The 17720-nt window shown below is 37.3% G+C and overlaps 2 protein-coding genes and 1 long non-coding RNA gene across 4 annotated transcripts; 2 read left to right on the forward strand and 1 right to left on the reverse strand.

Annotated features, from left to right (window-relative positions):
- The first annotated feature begins 285 nt into the window (after positions 1-285).
- Positions 286-7569, forward strand: LOC108278364 (G-protein coupled receptor 171). Of its 2 annotated transcripts, XM_053687429.1 has the most exons (3): positions 286-656; positions 856-2946; positions 4724-4946. In XM_053687429.1, exons 1-2 carry the CDS (start codon positions 301-303, stop codon positions 1601-1603), a joined length of 1104 nt encoding a protein of 367 aa, XP_053543404.1. In that variant the 5' UTR covers positions 286-300; the 3' UTR covers positions 1604-2946; positions 4724-4946. The 2 variants fall into 2 exon arrangements, with proteins under 2 accessions (XP_053543404.1, XP_017347190.1); XM_017491701.3 differs by lacking the exon at positions 286-656 and having other exon boundaries at positions 1643-2946; positions 4724-7569.
- Positions 7570-9864: 2295 nt separating this feature from the next.
- clrn1 (clarin 1) lies at positions 9865-14321 on the forward strand. Its single transcript, XM_017491058.3, has 3 exons — positions 9865-10108; positions 12306-12485; positions 13040-14321. The coding sequence occupies exons 1-3, from the start codon at positions 9865-9867 to the stop codon at positions 13303-13305; spliced, it is 690 nt and encodes a 229-aa protein (XP_017346547.1). The 3' UTR covers positions 13306-14321.
- On the reverse strand, positions 10102-16784 carry LOC108277974 (uncharacterized). The gene is made up of 4 exons (XR_001815206.3): positions 16602-16784; positions 13522-13613; positions 12317-12491; positions 10102-12226 (listed from the first exon to the last, which is right to left on the reverse strand). It is a non-coding gene; the product is annotated as an uncharacterized LOC108277974 (long non-coding RNA).
- Between the last annotated feature and the right edge of the window lie 936 nt (positions 16785-17720).

The following is a 17720-nucleotide window of genomic DNA, read 5'->3' on the forward strand; positions in this document are numbered from 1 at the left end:
GTCCTCTCAGAACACATTCATTTTTATTTTGTAAAAATAATTGGAAGCGTGGTTTGTATGTTATTTTTACTAGTCTGATCAAACTTTCACTTGTTTCTGGACAAGTGGACAAATGTTAATATCGAGTTGTCTGTATATAATAGCATACAGTTTAAGGAATACATCATTGGCTTTGGATAATGTTCATGCAGTTGAGGTGTTAGAGAGCAGTTTGTTTTTATATCATTTTTTGCATCTCCTTTATGCAGTTTTAAAACTACAATGCCATCCAACAGTCTGACCATTGCTTTGAATGACAGCATGGCATCAAACAGAACAAATGCAACACTGGACGCTTGTGGCCTGTCAGAGGTGCCAGCCCATCCTTTTTTCATTTTTTCCTACTCAACAGTCTGCCTCATTAGTTTGGCACTGAATGCCATCACCATGCGAGTGTATTACTGCACCCCTCTACGATTTCAGTCCAGTGTCACCATCTACCTAAAGAACCTGGCTGCAGCTGACTTCTTCCTCTGCCTTGTCCTGCCACTGCGAATTGCCAACTATGCTAGCAAATCAACAGTGATGCGACACATTTACTGCAATTTTGGTGCTACGGGCTTCTATCTCAACATGTATGCCAGCATTCTCTTCATGGATTACATCGCTGCAAACAGGTACGTGAACAGGAAGTCTCGTGCAAAAGACTAAGTGGTTTCAGATGCCATATAGATATTAGTTCATGTAATTTAATCCACATGTAGGACAACACTGTCCTATTCACTGAAATTTTACTTTATTGATAGTAATGCTTATAAAGTACTATGGAAAAAAAACCCAACACAGTCAAAGTAACCACTATCTTTCTTCCTTTAGATATCTAAAGATTGCTCGTCCATTAGAGACTCATGCACTGCAGACAGCCCGTGCTGCACGCTTCATCGCCTTTATAACATGGACTTCCTTATCTGCAATGGCTTTAATTTACACTGTCGTGTTTCTGAGCACATCCTGGGGGGCAGGTCCAAATCCACATGATATAGGCTGTGATTCCTTACACAGCCATCAGGTCAGCGTGGTCTACAAGATCATCCACTGTGTTTCTGCACTCCTCTTCATCTTTGTGCTGGTGTCCCTGATCCTGTTCTATTGGGGCATGGTGCAGAGGCTTCGACATGGCCACGCCTCCACACAGACCCAAAGGTTCCACCGTAAACTGACCAAGTCCAAGCACAACATGCTAGTGCTTGTGGTGGTGTTCTGTGTCTGCTTTGTGCCCTACCATCTAGTGAGGCTCCCTTATGCCTTCCTAAAGCCCCTGTTACAGGGATGTGGTACTACAGCCAAGTCGTTTTACATCATGAAGGAGGTCACAGTTCTGCTTTCAGTGCTCAATGCTTGCATGGATCCACTGATATATTTTGTATTTTGCAAGGGATTCCGGGAACAAATACGCATCAGAAAAGTTCAAGTGTCCACTAGTCTAAGGTTGCTCAAAGTTCCAAGAGATATGAGAAAACAAAGCAACACAGAGACAGGGGATTCACATGTTACAGTGAGATGTGAAAGTGCCATTCAACTGCATAATATCCAGAACATAGAACTGCAACCTATCACTTCATAAATTAAGCACGTTCGCCTCACACCAACAGGGTCGGGGGTTTGATTCCCACCGTGGCCCTGTGTGTGCGCGAAGTTTGCATGTTCTCCCCGTGCTGTGGGGGTTTCCTCCAAGTACTCCGGTTTCCTCCCCCAGTCCAAAGACATGCATGGTAGGCTGATTGGTATATCCAAAGTGTCCGTAGTGTATGAATGGGTGTGTGAATGCGTGTGTGAGTGTGCCCTGCGATGGATTGGCACCCTGTCCAGGGTGTACCCCGCCTTGTGCCTGATGCTCCCTGGGACAGGCTCCACGTTTCCCCGTGATCCTGAAGAGGATAAGCGGTAGAAGATGGATGGATGGATGGATGGTATTCAGCAGTGAATACAGAGCTAGTTTGCATGGTTGCAGGGGTTTCCTCTGGGTAGTCCAGGTACTCCCTCTGGAGTACCCAGGACTCCGGTTTCCCCCAGAAAACATGCGCTGTAGGCTGTTTGACATCTCTAAATTGTATGTCATGCATGAGTGTGTGCGAAACTCTGCCCTGTGACAGTTTGGCACCCTGTCCAAGGTGTCCCCCCAACTTGTGCCCCGAGTCCTCTGGGATAGGCTCCATCTCCCCGCAACCCTGTGTAATAAGTGGTACAGAAAATGGATGGATGGATAACAGACTGATGTACTGTCTCATGGACAGTGGTATTGTAAATAAACCATAACCATGATGTTTATATATTGTCATATTAAAAATGTAACTGTATAATATAGTTACACAATTACTGTTGCTGCCTTTCCTGTTTAGAACTTTTTAGAAAATTTACTCATGTAATACAATGTAAAAACAAAACAAAACTGAACTGCTTACTGACAGTCACTTTACTGCAAAAGAAAGAATTACTTCTATTAATGTAACATTTAGAGTCATAGAGGAAACAAGCCAATAAATGTGGTGTTTTCCCCAGGAGGCTCTGACACAACTTCCGCAATTTCAGTTACATCATACCTTAATTTCTTGAGCAGTGTGGGCTTCTGCCAAACAGACGAAGATTTTACCCTCACTAATATCAAGAAAAAAGAGATACAAAATGATTCGCTGTTGTACTGCGGCACAAGGACAGTATGCTGAGTTTGTGTGCCTAAATTTTGTGTGACAATTACTTTGTGGTTTTCCAACAGAGAACTGGAAAGTTTGGGTTTCCGAGACGTCATTGCACCACACAGTTTGACTAACGCCCTCTTTCGTGTTGTAGAACGTAATAGGTGTTAGATTCAAAGAAATGAGGCCGCACCATCACAGGCAGAAATGATAAAGGAAGTGACTGTTAGTAGAGACAACATGCTGCCAGAGGCGAAGAGCAGCTGAACATGTGGTGAGTCTCTTTTCACATGTTGTATTTGTGTGTCTGTCTTTTCCTTCTTGAGGAATTTCAATTTCTTGCAAGTATTATTTTTTTTAAAACAAAACATCTCAAGTGTCTGTGGCTACATCCAGGTTTAGACAAAGTGAGATTTGTGAAATGAGTGTCTCAAACGAACAGAATCCTACTTGAACTTCATAATTTTATCATAAAGGCACTTATATGTGTTTTAACTGCATCCTGAAAGCTCCTTTTTTCTAAAGTTAAACAAATATCTGTCAAACAGTGGTCAAATGTAATTGTAAATGTTCAGTGATTGTATAAACTGCTCTATGTGATTTTCACCTCAAGGTGGAAGTAAAAGTGGAACTGGGGACACCACATGACACTGTATTAGCAAATTGTTTTTGTACAGTATTTTTTGTTCATAACGTGCATATTAGGAACCAAACTGTGATCTTTAAAATTCACAGAGAGTATTTTTCTTTGTGGTCGCTTGTGTCTATGTGGCTGATTTACTCTGGTTGGCTATTATTCTGTGTCTATTGCCCTTTTTTTTAGACAGATCTTGAATGTAAGCATATATGAATGCCAAATATTAGCAATCAAATGTTCGTGGATACATAAATTACACAATATACTGTATGTCTCTGTTCATAATACTGTTACTTCTTGTCAACTACACTGACTTACAACAAGTACACAAATTTTACTTTCATTATGAGATTTCTTTGCATAAAGACATATTTGGATTTAAAGGCTTTGTAAACCTTCTTTACTCCCTACTTCCCCTTTTCTGCATTTACATAATCATCCTGGAGTTAATACCACAAAGGGTGTATACATTAAAAAAAAAAAAAAAAAAAAAAAAAAAAAAAAAAAAAAAAAATTAAAAAGTTGTTGTTTTGAGTCTACATTTCAGTATATTGTATTTGAAATTAAACAATTGGCTAAAGTGATCAACCAGACATAGCCAAAACAGTATGTGACTAAAAATCAACTGTTTAGTATGTTGTTACAAACATACTTCTGTAAGTCACTCTGGATAAGGGAACCTGACAAAAGCCATAAATGTAAATGTAAATGAAAAAAGCTAACTGTTAATCAGGTCAGAAACATTAAATCGACAATGTAAGCATTATACCAAAAATAATCATAAACAAAATGGTTTACAACAAAATGCAAACCACAGACTGGTTTACAACAAAATGCAAACCACATAAAATTTACAGAAAGGCAAGGATCCGTTTTCATATAAAATTCTGGAGCAATGTCTTATGGCCAGATAATATCATAACAGGGTAATGAAGTGAGGAGGAAATAAGAAAACTGTAAAGAAAATCACTCTCTGGAACTGTCCTAAAGATATAAACACCATTCTTTCAAAAGATATTCCCTCAGCTGGAGTTTGGATGATAGTAGTGGAGAGTACTGTCTTTCATTTGGGTTCAGGTGGGTTGACTGTGTAGTGTAGGATTCAGCGTAAGCCCTCGTGCACTGTAAATGGCCACATTGTGGTCCTGAAAGACGCCGCTCTTATCAGGATAGAAAAGTTTCATCATAGCATTAAGCTGATCATTAAGAATAACTTTGTACTTATTTCCAGCGTCTATTCCCTCTAAGGGAACAAGTAAACTCAAACCATACCAGCAAAATGCATACAGCATAACAAAGCCATGTTTTTTCCTTTAATTTGCACCGATCTGTAGATGAATCTTTTCATACAATACTGAAAAATACAGTAACATTTGCAAAGATATTAAATGTGTGCAATTTTTTGTTTCTGCAGGCTTCCCTTCTGAACTATCAACAGACAAGTTAGCATGTCTTGTCTGCAAGACAGATTTTCACCACTTCCTTCCTTAAATCTGGGACACCTTTGCATTCAGTCATCTGAGTACTGTTAGGGTCCCACAATTCAACACCTTATCAAGGTCCCTTGTAATGACATCAGCTCATCCAACACACTGGATAAATTGTGATACATTCTAAGTTATTTCTACAGCACCTCTTTCCAAAAATGAAGTCTACAGCAGGTCCCATTATGAAGGATGAGAATTGTGTGGTAAACGACAAGATGGTGCCATTTGGTACACTCTACATCATTATCTTCCTGATAGGCATGGCTGGCAGCCTGGTGGCACTCTGGGCATTTATACACAGTAGAAACTCCAAGAAGTGCATGAATGTCTACCTGATCAACCTTCTGACCTCTGACTTCTTGCTGACATTGGCATTGCCAGTCAAGATCGCTATAGACTTTGGTGTGGAATCCCAGAGACTAAGAATTTTCCACTGTCAAGTCAGTTCACCACTCATCTACATCAACATGTATGCCTCTATCATATTTCTTGCTTTTGTTAGTGTACAACGTTACTTCCAGATCACCCAGAGCTCCAAGCTGTTCCGTCTACAGGAGGTGGGCTTTGCCCTCATGATGTCAGCAGTAGTCTGGCTTCTGGTGCTCTTCATCAATGTCCCCAACATGGCCATCCCAATCAAGGACAAGATTTCTAATAGCACTTTAATAACATGTAAAGATATTAAGCAGGATGTTGGCAAGCACTGGCACACACTCTCGATTTTTCTTGGCATGGCAATTTTCATGAACGCCTCTGTGGCTGTGCTTATGTCCAACGGCCTGGTGCTGAAACAGTTTTGGGGCAAACGTGGAGGAGACCCTGAGGAAGAGGCCAGTGCTCACCATGCCACTCTCAATATCGCAATGGTGACAGTGGCTTATGTTGTGTGCTTTGTGCCATATCATGCAGTTCGAATGCCTTATACATTTACACAGAATGAGATAATCACTGACTGTGGCATTAGGAAGCATCTATTCTTAGCCAAAGAGTCCACTTTGCTTCTTGCCATCCTAAACCTGTGCTTTGACCCAGTGCTTTATTTTTTTATTTGCCCCTCATTCAGACATCAGATCACACAGGTTTTTACTAAAAGGAGAAACCTAGACAGAAACATTGAATCTGACCCAGATCAAAAGCTACAACTACAGCCAGTTACATAAGCAGACAGAATAGATGTCAGATTAAAAAAAAAAGTCTGAAACAGGATGTCATTTACCAGCACTGCACTAGGCATGCAGTGTGTCAGGGTCTATAAAACCAATACGGAGATGCCAGATATATAAGCAACAAGAGAAATATTATGTTCTCTCACATAAGTCACAAAGTTTCTACCAGATAAACAACTATGTAAACTATTAACATAATATTAAAACTATAATAGGTACAATTTAAAGCTAAGCTGCATACAAAGTATCTAAGACCAAAAATGAATCAGGTTTTTTTTGTTTGTTTGTTTTCACAAAATAGGAAAAATCTTGAACTGCCTAGCTTTGCACAATGAAAACATCCTGTTTACTAATTCTGTTTACTAGGTCTACATATTAACATTTCTCTTAATATATTGTGCATTTTAATTTACACAAATGGAATTAGTTGCTCATATGTAGAATTAAATAATCCTGAGATTTCAAATGGAGGAAATAGCAGACATTAATTTAATGTATTTAGACAATAGAGGATATTGAACAGTTTAATGTCATGCAGAAAATTCTTTATAGTTTTCTAAATGCTGCCACTTGACTGCAGGAATTTGAACAAACATCAGGCAAACCATCATGGTGTTGTGCCTTTATGTAAGAAACATTATGTAACTCCTGTTTAGCTGATTATTTGAATTTGTAATAATCTTTTTCAAACACTGAATGCTTTTACATCTGTTGGTGGAATTTACCATATCAGTATTCACAGTTATATGGCTCCTCATGAGACCAAGTTTTAATGCGTAAATATTTACTGTTCAGACTGGCTAAAAATTATTTTTAACCAATTACCAAGAAAGTAACCAGTTTTATAAAATATGAGCACTGAATAGATCACACAGGGAAAAACCCTGAAATGACTCATTGTTTCAGTGTGTCACACTGCTTTCTCTGACACCCATTATGTTTTCACTTTTACATTTAAAAACTGCTTCTGATTTATAAATCTTGTATATTTATCTTAGTGTGATCTTTTCTTCTCTTCATGTTTATATAATCATCGGATATTTTCCAGTAAAAAGTACCACAGATGAGAGATGCGGGGAACCCAAAAACAGATAGAGACCTGTCTATGAATCATGCCTTGACTCATGCCTTAAATGGTTGACAAATGTTAACACCTACTGGTTATTTCTCATCACTCCATGTCTAGACATATTCAGTTGGCCAAAAAGGCCAGAATGTTAATTTAGCTATAACATGGGTTTTCCCATTTCATATGCTGGAGTATTTTTCATTTATAATTACAGATGTGGTAAGGAATGACATTCAGAATGTTTAAAAAAATAAATAAATAAATAAATTATAGTAAATCACTCTTAGTAACAAGGCTTTAAAAATTGAAATCTTAAAACAGTATTTTAACTTTATAATAATGTAAATGAATTAAAAACACCAAACATTAGTATTGCATTTGGAAATATTGAAACATTCCTGTAAGACCACAAAATATGTCTTAAACACAAACTGATGCATTTGTATAATTATGTAGTAGTCTTATGTGGGAGAGGACTTTTGTTTATCTCTGATTGAAGATGTTATTTTAATTAATAAAAGTCTTGTGATTTTGCTGACACTCTGATCTAGTAACCAAGGTATTGATCAGCACAAACATAGTGTTTTTATTTTTTTATCACTTTATAACTCTAACAACACAAGACGGATACCCTTTAGATCTCAACAACTGCTGCTGTTTATTTTTCCCTTCTGTTTATTTTGCATGTAAATGTTACGAAACAGCTTTTGTATTCTGATATGTTCATGAAATAACACTTCCTGTTTTCAGGTAGGCTACTAAATGTCAGCTGAAAATACCTGCATGAAATGGTTGGTGTGATTTTATGTATTGAAAATACTCATTCATTTTATTCATGACCATTTCCTGACCATTCCCCAACCTCTCTATATGCAACTTACCTATAAATACCTGACCCGGCAAAATTTTTGCTATCAGAGAGACAGGAGATTAGCTGATAAAAACACAAGCCCATTGATCCTTTTGGGTTTATTTAAACATTAACTAGTTTAAATAGTACACAGTGTACTTTCTTTATAATATAATCAAAAATAATATTGTGTGTACATTATTGCAGCTGCAGAGCAAATACTTTTGAAGACAATGCTTTCATATCCTGCAATCCTTAATCATGATAATAATAAGGTGGATAATATAACAAAAATATATCATATCATGATTCTCAAAAGCATTCCTAACCCTAGATACATGTTGTGTAAACTGACAGCAATACAGTAGTGCTGAAAAAAATAATTGATTAATGTATTGATTTATATAATTGCTACAAAAATGTTTATTTTATATAAACATAAAAATACATTTTAATTTCCTTTTTTTAATATTTAACTGAAAAAAATGTTAACATTTAACAATTTGAAAGATAAAGTACAAAACTTCAACCTCAAATTGTCTCCTTTCAGTCAGCATGTTAAAAAAACATGTTTTTATTATGATAATATAACTTATACAATAAGCTATCATATATAATATAATTATAATATAACATACAACAAGTTATAATATAACAAATAATTATAATATAACTTATGCAATAAGTTATAATATATGATATAACTATAACACAATATAAATGAAAAAAATAATTTAAATAAAAATTATATCTCAGAAAAATATTTTGTGATCTAATATATCACAACACTGATATTCTAGGATGTAAAAGCATATAATAAAATATATATATATATATATATATATATATATATATATATATATATATATATATATATATATATATATACACACACACACACACACACACACACACACACACACACACATATATATATATATATATATATATACACATGCAAACACAGGGCATGCAAAATACTGCATAGGTTTGTTATTAAATCGGGATATTCATACAGTTTGGATTATTGTGCATTATTCTCTGATATTTCTTGAATCACACTGTCAAGCGATATTATTCAATGTAGATTTAAAATCTTTAGATATCCTAAGTTTATTATTCATTGGGAAATGGGCTATCAAAAGCTGCAAAATAACACCATCTTATGACAAAACACATTTGCCTTTTGCTGTCGTTCTCTGTCAACTTCAAGAAAGTGATAATGCATATAAAAAAATTATTTAACAAATCTTAGCAGAAAATTAAACGTGTTCTGCACAAACAATACAAAAATCCATTTTTTTGTGTCAATACAAGTTAAATTAATTAAGTCACCCTATTCAGGCGTGCAAGAGAAGACAAAATGCTATTTGACTGTTAAAATTGCACTGGCCATATACATGATCATAGTTTATTATCTTCAATATTAATACACTAAGGTTTATACAGCTACTACACAGTAGGTCTACGTCGGCTGTGTATTTTGTCTTGGTTTAAATGCACAGCCTATAATTCGCTCTGTAAAACCATGAACGTGACATTTATGCTTCCCATCGGCTTACAGATGCGAAATGACTTGTCTTCATCCAATAACCAATTAAAGTTAAGGTCAGAGCAGACGAGCGCAGCTCACCGTGCGCCTCTGGCAGAAACTCAACCCGGTAACCTGGAGACACGGAGAAACCGATCACCGTACAGTAACAGTAACTCAACCCCGAGCCGACATTTTACACACCGCGCTGTGTGTGTCCAAACAGTTATCCAGAGGAAACATGTAGCCAGATATTTATTATTTTAATATAGGGAAGTGGTTGTGTGTATTGCTTACTTTAATGCGCAGGACTCCAGGCTGCCTTGTGTGTGTGTGTGTGTGTGTGCGCGCGCGCGTGCGTGTAGTGTGCGTGCAGTGTGTGTAGTGTGCGTGCAGTGTGTGTAGTGTGCGTGCAGTGTGTGTAGTGTGTTTTTCCGCGCAGGATACCTAGTATGCAGAAGAAAGTGTTGTTCTCTCTGGCCGGTGTGCTGAGTTTCGCCTGTGTGCTGATGGTAGTTGCTGCTATGGGAGGCAGGAACTGGGTACAGGCGACTGTGCTGTGTAAAACAGGCACTCAGCTGGTTAATGCGACTGGATCTGAGCTGGACAAATTCATCGGGAACTTAAACTACGGCCTCTTTCATGGACAAGGACTGAAACAGTGTGGACTGGGGGGAAGACCTTTCTCCTTCTCTTGTAAGTAAACTAAGCAGCTGTGTCATTCTGACGGCATTAAAAACTCGCAGGTCTGCGTGGAAACCAAAAACCTAGACTACAGTACACCTGTGATAACGAAATGAAAAGTAGCATAGGCCATATGGACATTTTTGTTCTTTCTCTCCCTCTTAGACCTGGGTACTTTTGACTGTTGGGTCTGGTTTAACACGTGGGTTTAAGTGGCTTGAGCTACACCCTGCAACACTGTTTAATATAATAGCAGTGTGTGTGTCCAGTTCATACCAAAGCCATAAAGCTGTGGCTTCCATCCTCTCACTATCACCCAGCGTTGTGCAGGCAGCAGTGAGGAACACAGCAAAAAAAAAAAAAACAATTAAAATAAATAAATAAATAAATAAAAAATCCTCATCACCTGTCAACTATAATCTAAATATGAGCACTGAAATCATGCAAACAGGAGGGTTAAATGTGATCTTCTGTGTTAAATACACAAATACCAGCAGCCTGATGGGTTTAGAATTAAGTAAACTGTTTTTATACACGAGCTGGTCGCCTCTGCGTCCAGCATTGTCAGGTCTGCATGGCAAAAGCAAATAAAATAAAAAATCCTTTACATTGCTTTGAAATTCTTCAGCTATTAAAGTCCAACACAACACAACTAGAAATGAATTAATTCATCCTCACCTCTTAATCCTTGTTCTGGAGTCTACCCCAGGAAAACTGGGTGTGAAGTGGGAATACACCCCGGATGCCATGCTAGTCCTCCCAGTGCAACACATACATTTACAAACTCATTCATTCCTAGGGGAATTTAGAGCAAATCCACCTAATCCTCTGTGAGGAAAACCGAGAACCCAAAACGAACCCACACAGACATCGGGAGAACATGTAAAACTCCCTACAGACAGAAACCCAAAGCTCACGATCAAATGGGGACCCTGAAACTATGAGCGCAATTGGAAACGTAATATTTAAAGTAACATTATAGGCTTTTATTTAAAACAAACAAACAAACAAAAAAAACAGTTTCTGTCAATAATTCAGAAAAAAATTTATCACACTGAGTGGCAACCCAACTTTTGGGGGATGCCCCATAGTAATGTGGACAGAGACACACCTCCTCCATTTAAAATGTATGAATTGTGACCATGAATTCATTTAATTTTTGTAGCGATTGGTTTCTCACCAGAGGTCACAATGTCTTAGTGGTTAGCATGTTTTCCTCGCACCTCTGTGTGTTTGCATGTTCTCCCCATGCTTCGGGGGTTTCCTCCGGGTACTCTGGTGTAGTCCCCCAGTCCAAAGACATGCGTTGTAGGCTGACTGGCATTTCCATATTGTCCATAATGTGTGAAAGTGTGTGCAATTGTGCCCTATGATGGGTTGGCACCTTATCCAGGGTGTCCCATGCCTTGTGCCCCAAGTTCCCTGGGATAGGCTCCAGGCTCCCCCTGTGACGCCGTGTAGGATAAGCTGTACGGAAAAAGGATGGTTTCTCACCAATTTTGCTCTCAAACGTGCCACTGTTATTAGACTTATTAGGCTTAATGAATTGTTTTCACTAATGAGATTAGGAACAAGCCCAAATTTGAGAGGTTTCGCATACCCAGTCTCACTGAACAACATTGCATTGACTTATTTAAGTCTAGTGATCTGGGCATGTGTCAGTATTAATCTATTTTTGGAATGTTTAGCCCAGGTAGAAATTTAATCTGTAAAAACCTTTAGGAATGATCCTTTAGGGCTTCTTCTTTGTCTGAACCCTTAAAAGTGCCTCTAAGAATCTTGCTTCAAATGTACTTGAAAAATTGTATGGTTCTTTCAGTGAGATCCCCCAGTGGTTCCCTAATGGAACCTTACTTTTTTTTTTAGAGCATAATAAAATACAGTATTTCTCACATTTACTCAAATACTTGTATCCAAACAAAGAGTATTTTTGAGTCTCATTGTTCACCCAGAATAAGTAGCATAGGTCTACAATATATCTTTCATAAGCTTCTATTAAATACCATGAAATAACTGTTCACATTAAATATACAATACATAAAGCAGAATACTACTTAATGAATTACTTAACTTCCATTAACTTGCTTGAAAATATTGCCTTTCTTTTCTGGCTCCACTACATGAAATGTCCTTAGGGAAAGAGAATTTACATTAGGCTATATTTTGATTTGTGAATATATTGATATTATGCTCTTCTTACTCTGTATAGTTTTTCCTGACCTGGTGGATGTGATCCCAGCTAGTCTGCATGTGAGCATCATCATCGTCTGTGCAGTGCTCATCCTCTTCTCATCTGTGTGCTCTGCTTTCTTCATGTACAATGCCTTTGGAAATCCATATGAGACGCTGCACGGACCTTTAGGCCTTTACCTGTGGAACCTGATCAGCTGTGAGCCTGCACACAGACACACAAATAATTTTTGTCATCTGAAAGCCTTGATTTATCTGTTATTGTACCGTGTCCCTCCCACCAACCCCTGCCTGCACAAAGACACAAACACACACACACACAAATACTTGACGAAAAGGCTTTTGAAATTCATTAATGTGAATCTGAGCCACTATAATTTATTTTTCCATACCCCAAAACATGTTTTGTGTACCTTTTAGAGAGGCTTGGGATTGGCTTGCATAATAAATAAATAAAAGCATGGAAATTTGCACTCTGTCCAACTGGCCAACCCATCTCTAGTGTCAGATGTCTCTGTGAATCATATGCTGACGGACAGTAGCATTACAATGACCTGTTTAATCCGTCACCTGTTCCCATTAAGAAGTAAGAATTAAGACTGTTTGGACAGCAAATTAGGACAGAAAAAATGACATAATATTACATCTAATTTACTGTATATAATCAAAAGCACAATTAAAGTATGTGCTATCAAGGTTCGTAAAACCCAGTTGTAAATTTCCATTAACCACAAAGCTTGTCCCCTTGTGCAGGTCTGTGCAGCTGTCTCATCCTAATCCTCTATGCATCTGAGGTCAAACTGCATCATCTATCTGAGAAGATCGCTAACTACAAAGAGGGCACTTTTGTCTACAAGACACACAGTGAGGCGTTCGACCGCACTTTCTGGCTCATATTCATAGTCTTCCTTGTGCATGGCCTTAACATCCTTCTGATCCGCCTAGCGGGCATCCAGTTTCCCTTCCAGGAGGCCAAAGAGTCAGATGCCAGCACGGGTGCAGCTGATCTCATGTACTGACCAGACCAACTCTATTGTACATTAACCACCCCCTGGATGTGATATCCTACAACGGCTATTAGCCTCGCATCTTGCACCATCTGTTGTTCTGATTTGTTTACAGCTGAATAGATGCCACATCCGAGCCTCTTTAGTTGCATTTTTCACTTTCCGAAGAGGAACAGACTTGGAAAGGGTCCTGGCTGTGTGTATGTGTGTGTGAGAGATGAGCCTTACCTCATTGTGGGGAGGCTAGTGGAGGGACTCAGTCTTTCAACTGGACTCCTGATTACGCATTCTGTTAACTGCCATCTCAGTATTTTAAATACCTGTTGAAATGCAGAAATGGGTCAGCTCAGCTTTGTGTCACCAGCACCAAAACTGTTTATTTTTCCATAGTACATGCATCTTTTAGATTCTAAGTAACATTACACTACACATTGGTTAATTTATTTGTAAAAGCTTTTTATTTGTATATTATGAGTGTATATACCCCTTCTTAGATGTGCCAACAATCCTGAATAGCATTCAATTATAAGAAAGAATGTTCACTGTAACCCTGTGCATTGGTTATCATGAAGGGAGTTGTGAATGTTAATGGTCAAATTATACTTTAAAAATGGAATTAATCTAATTTGATATCATTACAAATAGGATAGAATGCCCGAACTGTATGGTATAATAGCAATGATTAAAGCCCAGACGAAACATCAGAAACAGTGGCAGTGCTCACTGTACATCTGTAACCACATACAGGGTACATATTAATGAGTGTTTGTTATCTTCACATGTGCAGATATGTGACATGCCAGTTGCACCACTTATAAACTGGGGGTTTGAAGAGGGATTTTTGTTAAAATTGAAAACAAACGAATTGTTACTGAGATAATGCATATTATGTACATTTACTTAAACATTTTATAGCCTCTACTTGGTACGAGTTTATATAAATGTAACCTTCCAGTTTCAGCTGGTGTTTTCTTTCTCTTGATTACATTATTCACACTTTAAATAAAATGTCATTCTGTATGTAATGATTTTTCAGAGTTTAAGCACCATCTAAATCTGTGATATGTGTACAGCTAAATTATTTAGTTATCTCAAAGTGGCCCTTTCAAATCTTTACAAAAAATAAATAGATAAAATGCAACCATTTACAACCAATGGCTCTCCAGTTGCTCCCCCACAGCTTTGGGTTTCTTGATAATAAAGAAAGTGAAAATAATTTAGGAGTGCTTTAGCGTCCTCTTATGGTTCCTTTTTGTTCTTTAATGTGTCAAATTACTGTACTATATCTATCTCTACTGAAAATCAAACACCCAATTGGTTTTAAACTCAATAATATTTTATTACATGCACCACTAATAATGGTGAGCTGTCCAAATACAAATGTTTGATCATTCCTAAACAAATTAACAGACAAGATATTAACAATCTCTCCACTTTAACTGGCATAGAGTTACAGCATTATCTCAAAAGCTGAGTGTTAAATCTCGCCAGATTTGAAGTGTGTCTTATGTATGTAAATGCAATTTACATTTTAAGATTGAAAAAGATCATTCACAACCATATGACAAAGTAGTGTGTATTTAATTAGTGTGTACACTATTCACATCAGTTCACATCAATAAAAGATTAGATAATGGAAAATCTGCACTGTTGTGGAGGTCTTAACACTTTAAATGACTCCACCCACTATCAGAAGAAAGGAGCACCATACTAACTGAAGTGGTCAATTCCACTTTCCGCAGTTTGTCTGATACAGAATAAAAGGAGGTTGAGTTTGTCTGATACAGATTCAAAGGGGGTTGAGTTTGTCTGATACAGAATAAAAGGAGGTTGAGTTTGTCTGATACAGAATAAAAGGGGGTTGATTTTGTCTGATACAGATTAAAAGGGGGTTGAGTTTGGCTGATACAGATTAAAAGGGGGTTGAGTTTGGCTGATACAGATTAAAAGGGGGTTGAGTTTGGCTGATACAGATTAAAAGGGGTTGTGGTTTTTATAAGTTAGAACTTCAGGTTAGGTATGTTTGCAAAAAGTCATAAAAAAAAACTACGACGTCAGCCTCTCACTAAACATGAAGGGAAGAAAAAGGTAGGCCTTTTTAAAAAAATTATTTTTTATCTCTGTAATACTGCATGTTCAGAAGATAAAGATTACTTCTATATTACCCACTATAAAAACACTGTAGATTTACCATTAACATAAAAGATTCAGGCACATAGCTAGGGATCATAATCATAATGGCTAAATATACAAAATTAAGATTTGTGTCACTTAAATCCTATCATGCCATATCATTATAATTACAAATAATTATAATTTCTTTTTCAAGTTGAAAAGACATATGTTTATATATGAATAGGCCCTACAGAAAACATATTCAGCTTCCATGTTTGTTTGTTTTTCCATTCCTAACACATCACCACAAATGAACTCAATTTGTTTTGAACATCTGAATTAAAACAGCTTTGTAGAACTGTAGTTTGAAAACGTCTTTGGAAAATAGCGAGTGTACAACTTTATTTGTCGCCTACAAAGTAACAACAAAAACAACAATAAGTAATACTGATGCTGTATAGAATCAAAAATGTTAATTAAATTCATATCCTGAATGTCTCATATTTGGAAAACACTGATCCAATCTGAAGGAGAAATGTCTATACACAGACTGCAGTATGTTGTTATTTTATACATTTTATACATTTTCACCACAGAACTTAAGTGTATTTTTTCTAGCTTATTTTGAATCAAATCTGTTTAAAAAAAAAAAAAAATGTCGTCGTCGTGCTCATGAGGGGGCACAAACGTGCTTACATAAGCCTATGTCTTTAGTCACATGTCAGTTTTATTTTAGCGAAATGATCATTTTAACTATAAATGCAGAATGACCTCGGGGATCCGTGGAACAGATGATGTGACCACAAGATGGCGCCTTTGAGCTGCTCTACTGCTTCATTACTCTTCAAACCTAACGCTATATATATATATATATATAGACTTTTAATATGAACCATGGGTGATTCTAACCGCAGCAAACGCATTTATGTAGCTAATTCAAAAGGTATTTCGCAGGAACATGTCATTTCCGGTCATGCCAACAACGAGTCTTTAAAAGTAACGAAAGGCTAACGCTTAACTAACTGTGGTGAAGCCTGTTCCTGTAAACACAAAGGAAAGGAAATCCTTTAAGTAGCCTATTAAAAAAAGTATTTCCTTGTCTCTCCAAAATGAAATACTATCAAACTAATGAGGTCTATGGTGTGTAGAGAGGCCTCTGTCAGACAGTGGTAACGGAATTTATACTTGCTCACCTTGTCCCGAAATTAATTCCAGTCTGTGTGGAATCAATTCCAAAGCTTTGCAATCGACTCTCGAGTCCCCAACACTGGTGCCATAAGACCCGGGGACTCGACTCTTTTAGGAATCGACTCCCAGACATTTTTTAAAAATGCCAGTCACATTACAAACAATGAAAACTCCCAGACCTTTCAGATCGGTGAAACCGGAAGATCACAATTCACAGTGTACTTTATTGGCATGACTGTTGTATCGTTGTATCTCTCTCTCTCTCTCTCTCTCTCTCTCTCTCTCTCTCTCTCTCTCTATATATATATATATATATATATATATATATATATATATATATATATATATGTGTGTGTGTGTGTGTGAGTGTGTGTGTGTGTGTGTATACAAACATACATGCACACATACACACACACGTGAATTATAATAGACAGTGATAGAATTCGATTAGATTGGATTAGATTACAGGTGATTTGTGTTTCTTATATGATGAAGAGTGAATATGAACATAGCTGCCACCCACATTTCCTTCATGTTCCCCTAAAACACAGCTCAGTTTGTGCTCACTGCTCAGAGAGAAGTTTGGGATGACGGCTGTGAATTCCTGCCTGATGCAGTTATATTTTGGACTCATTTCACTGAGTTTAGAGTAAGAAGCTGACCTATTACTAGTTCTTCTGCCAATCCCGAAAATTCGGTTCTACAGAAGTGTCTGTACTAGTGTAATTTAAGGGTAATTTTGGGGGACGAGCTATGGGGATTGGCGTGTGATTCATTCTGATGGTGGTGTGATTCATTCTGATGCTCTGCAACATCTTCATACTTCAGTTTTGAGATTTCTGCACTTGCCATTTACTTTCTGCTCTTGTGAAATGTCTCACATAGATACCATAAAGATTTCGGTGGAAACCATTTATTCAGTTGAATCTCATCTGGATACTGTAGACTTGTACATAAGCTGCAATGGTGGGCCCTTGAGCAAGGCCCATATCCCTATCTGCTCCAGGGACACTGAAACATGACTGACCCTGAGCTCTGAATTTCACTGTGCTATAATGTACTGTATATGTGACAAATAAAGACTTCTTCTTCTTCTTCTTCTTCTTCTTCTTCTTCTTCCTCTT

Source organism: Ictalurus punctatus, chromosome 17 (assembly GCF_001660625.3).
Source record: "Ictalurus punctatus breed USDA103 chromosome 17, Coco_2.0, whole genome shotgun sequence".
NCBI lineage: Eukaryota > Metazoa > Chordata > Actinopteri > Siluriformes > Ictaluridae > Ictalurus > Ictalurus punctatus.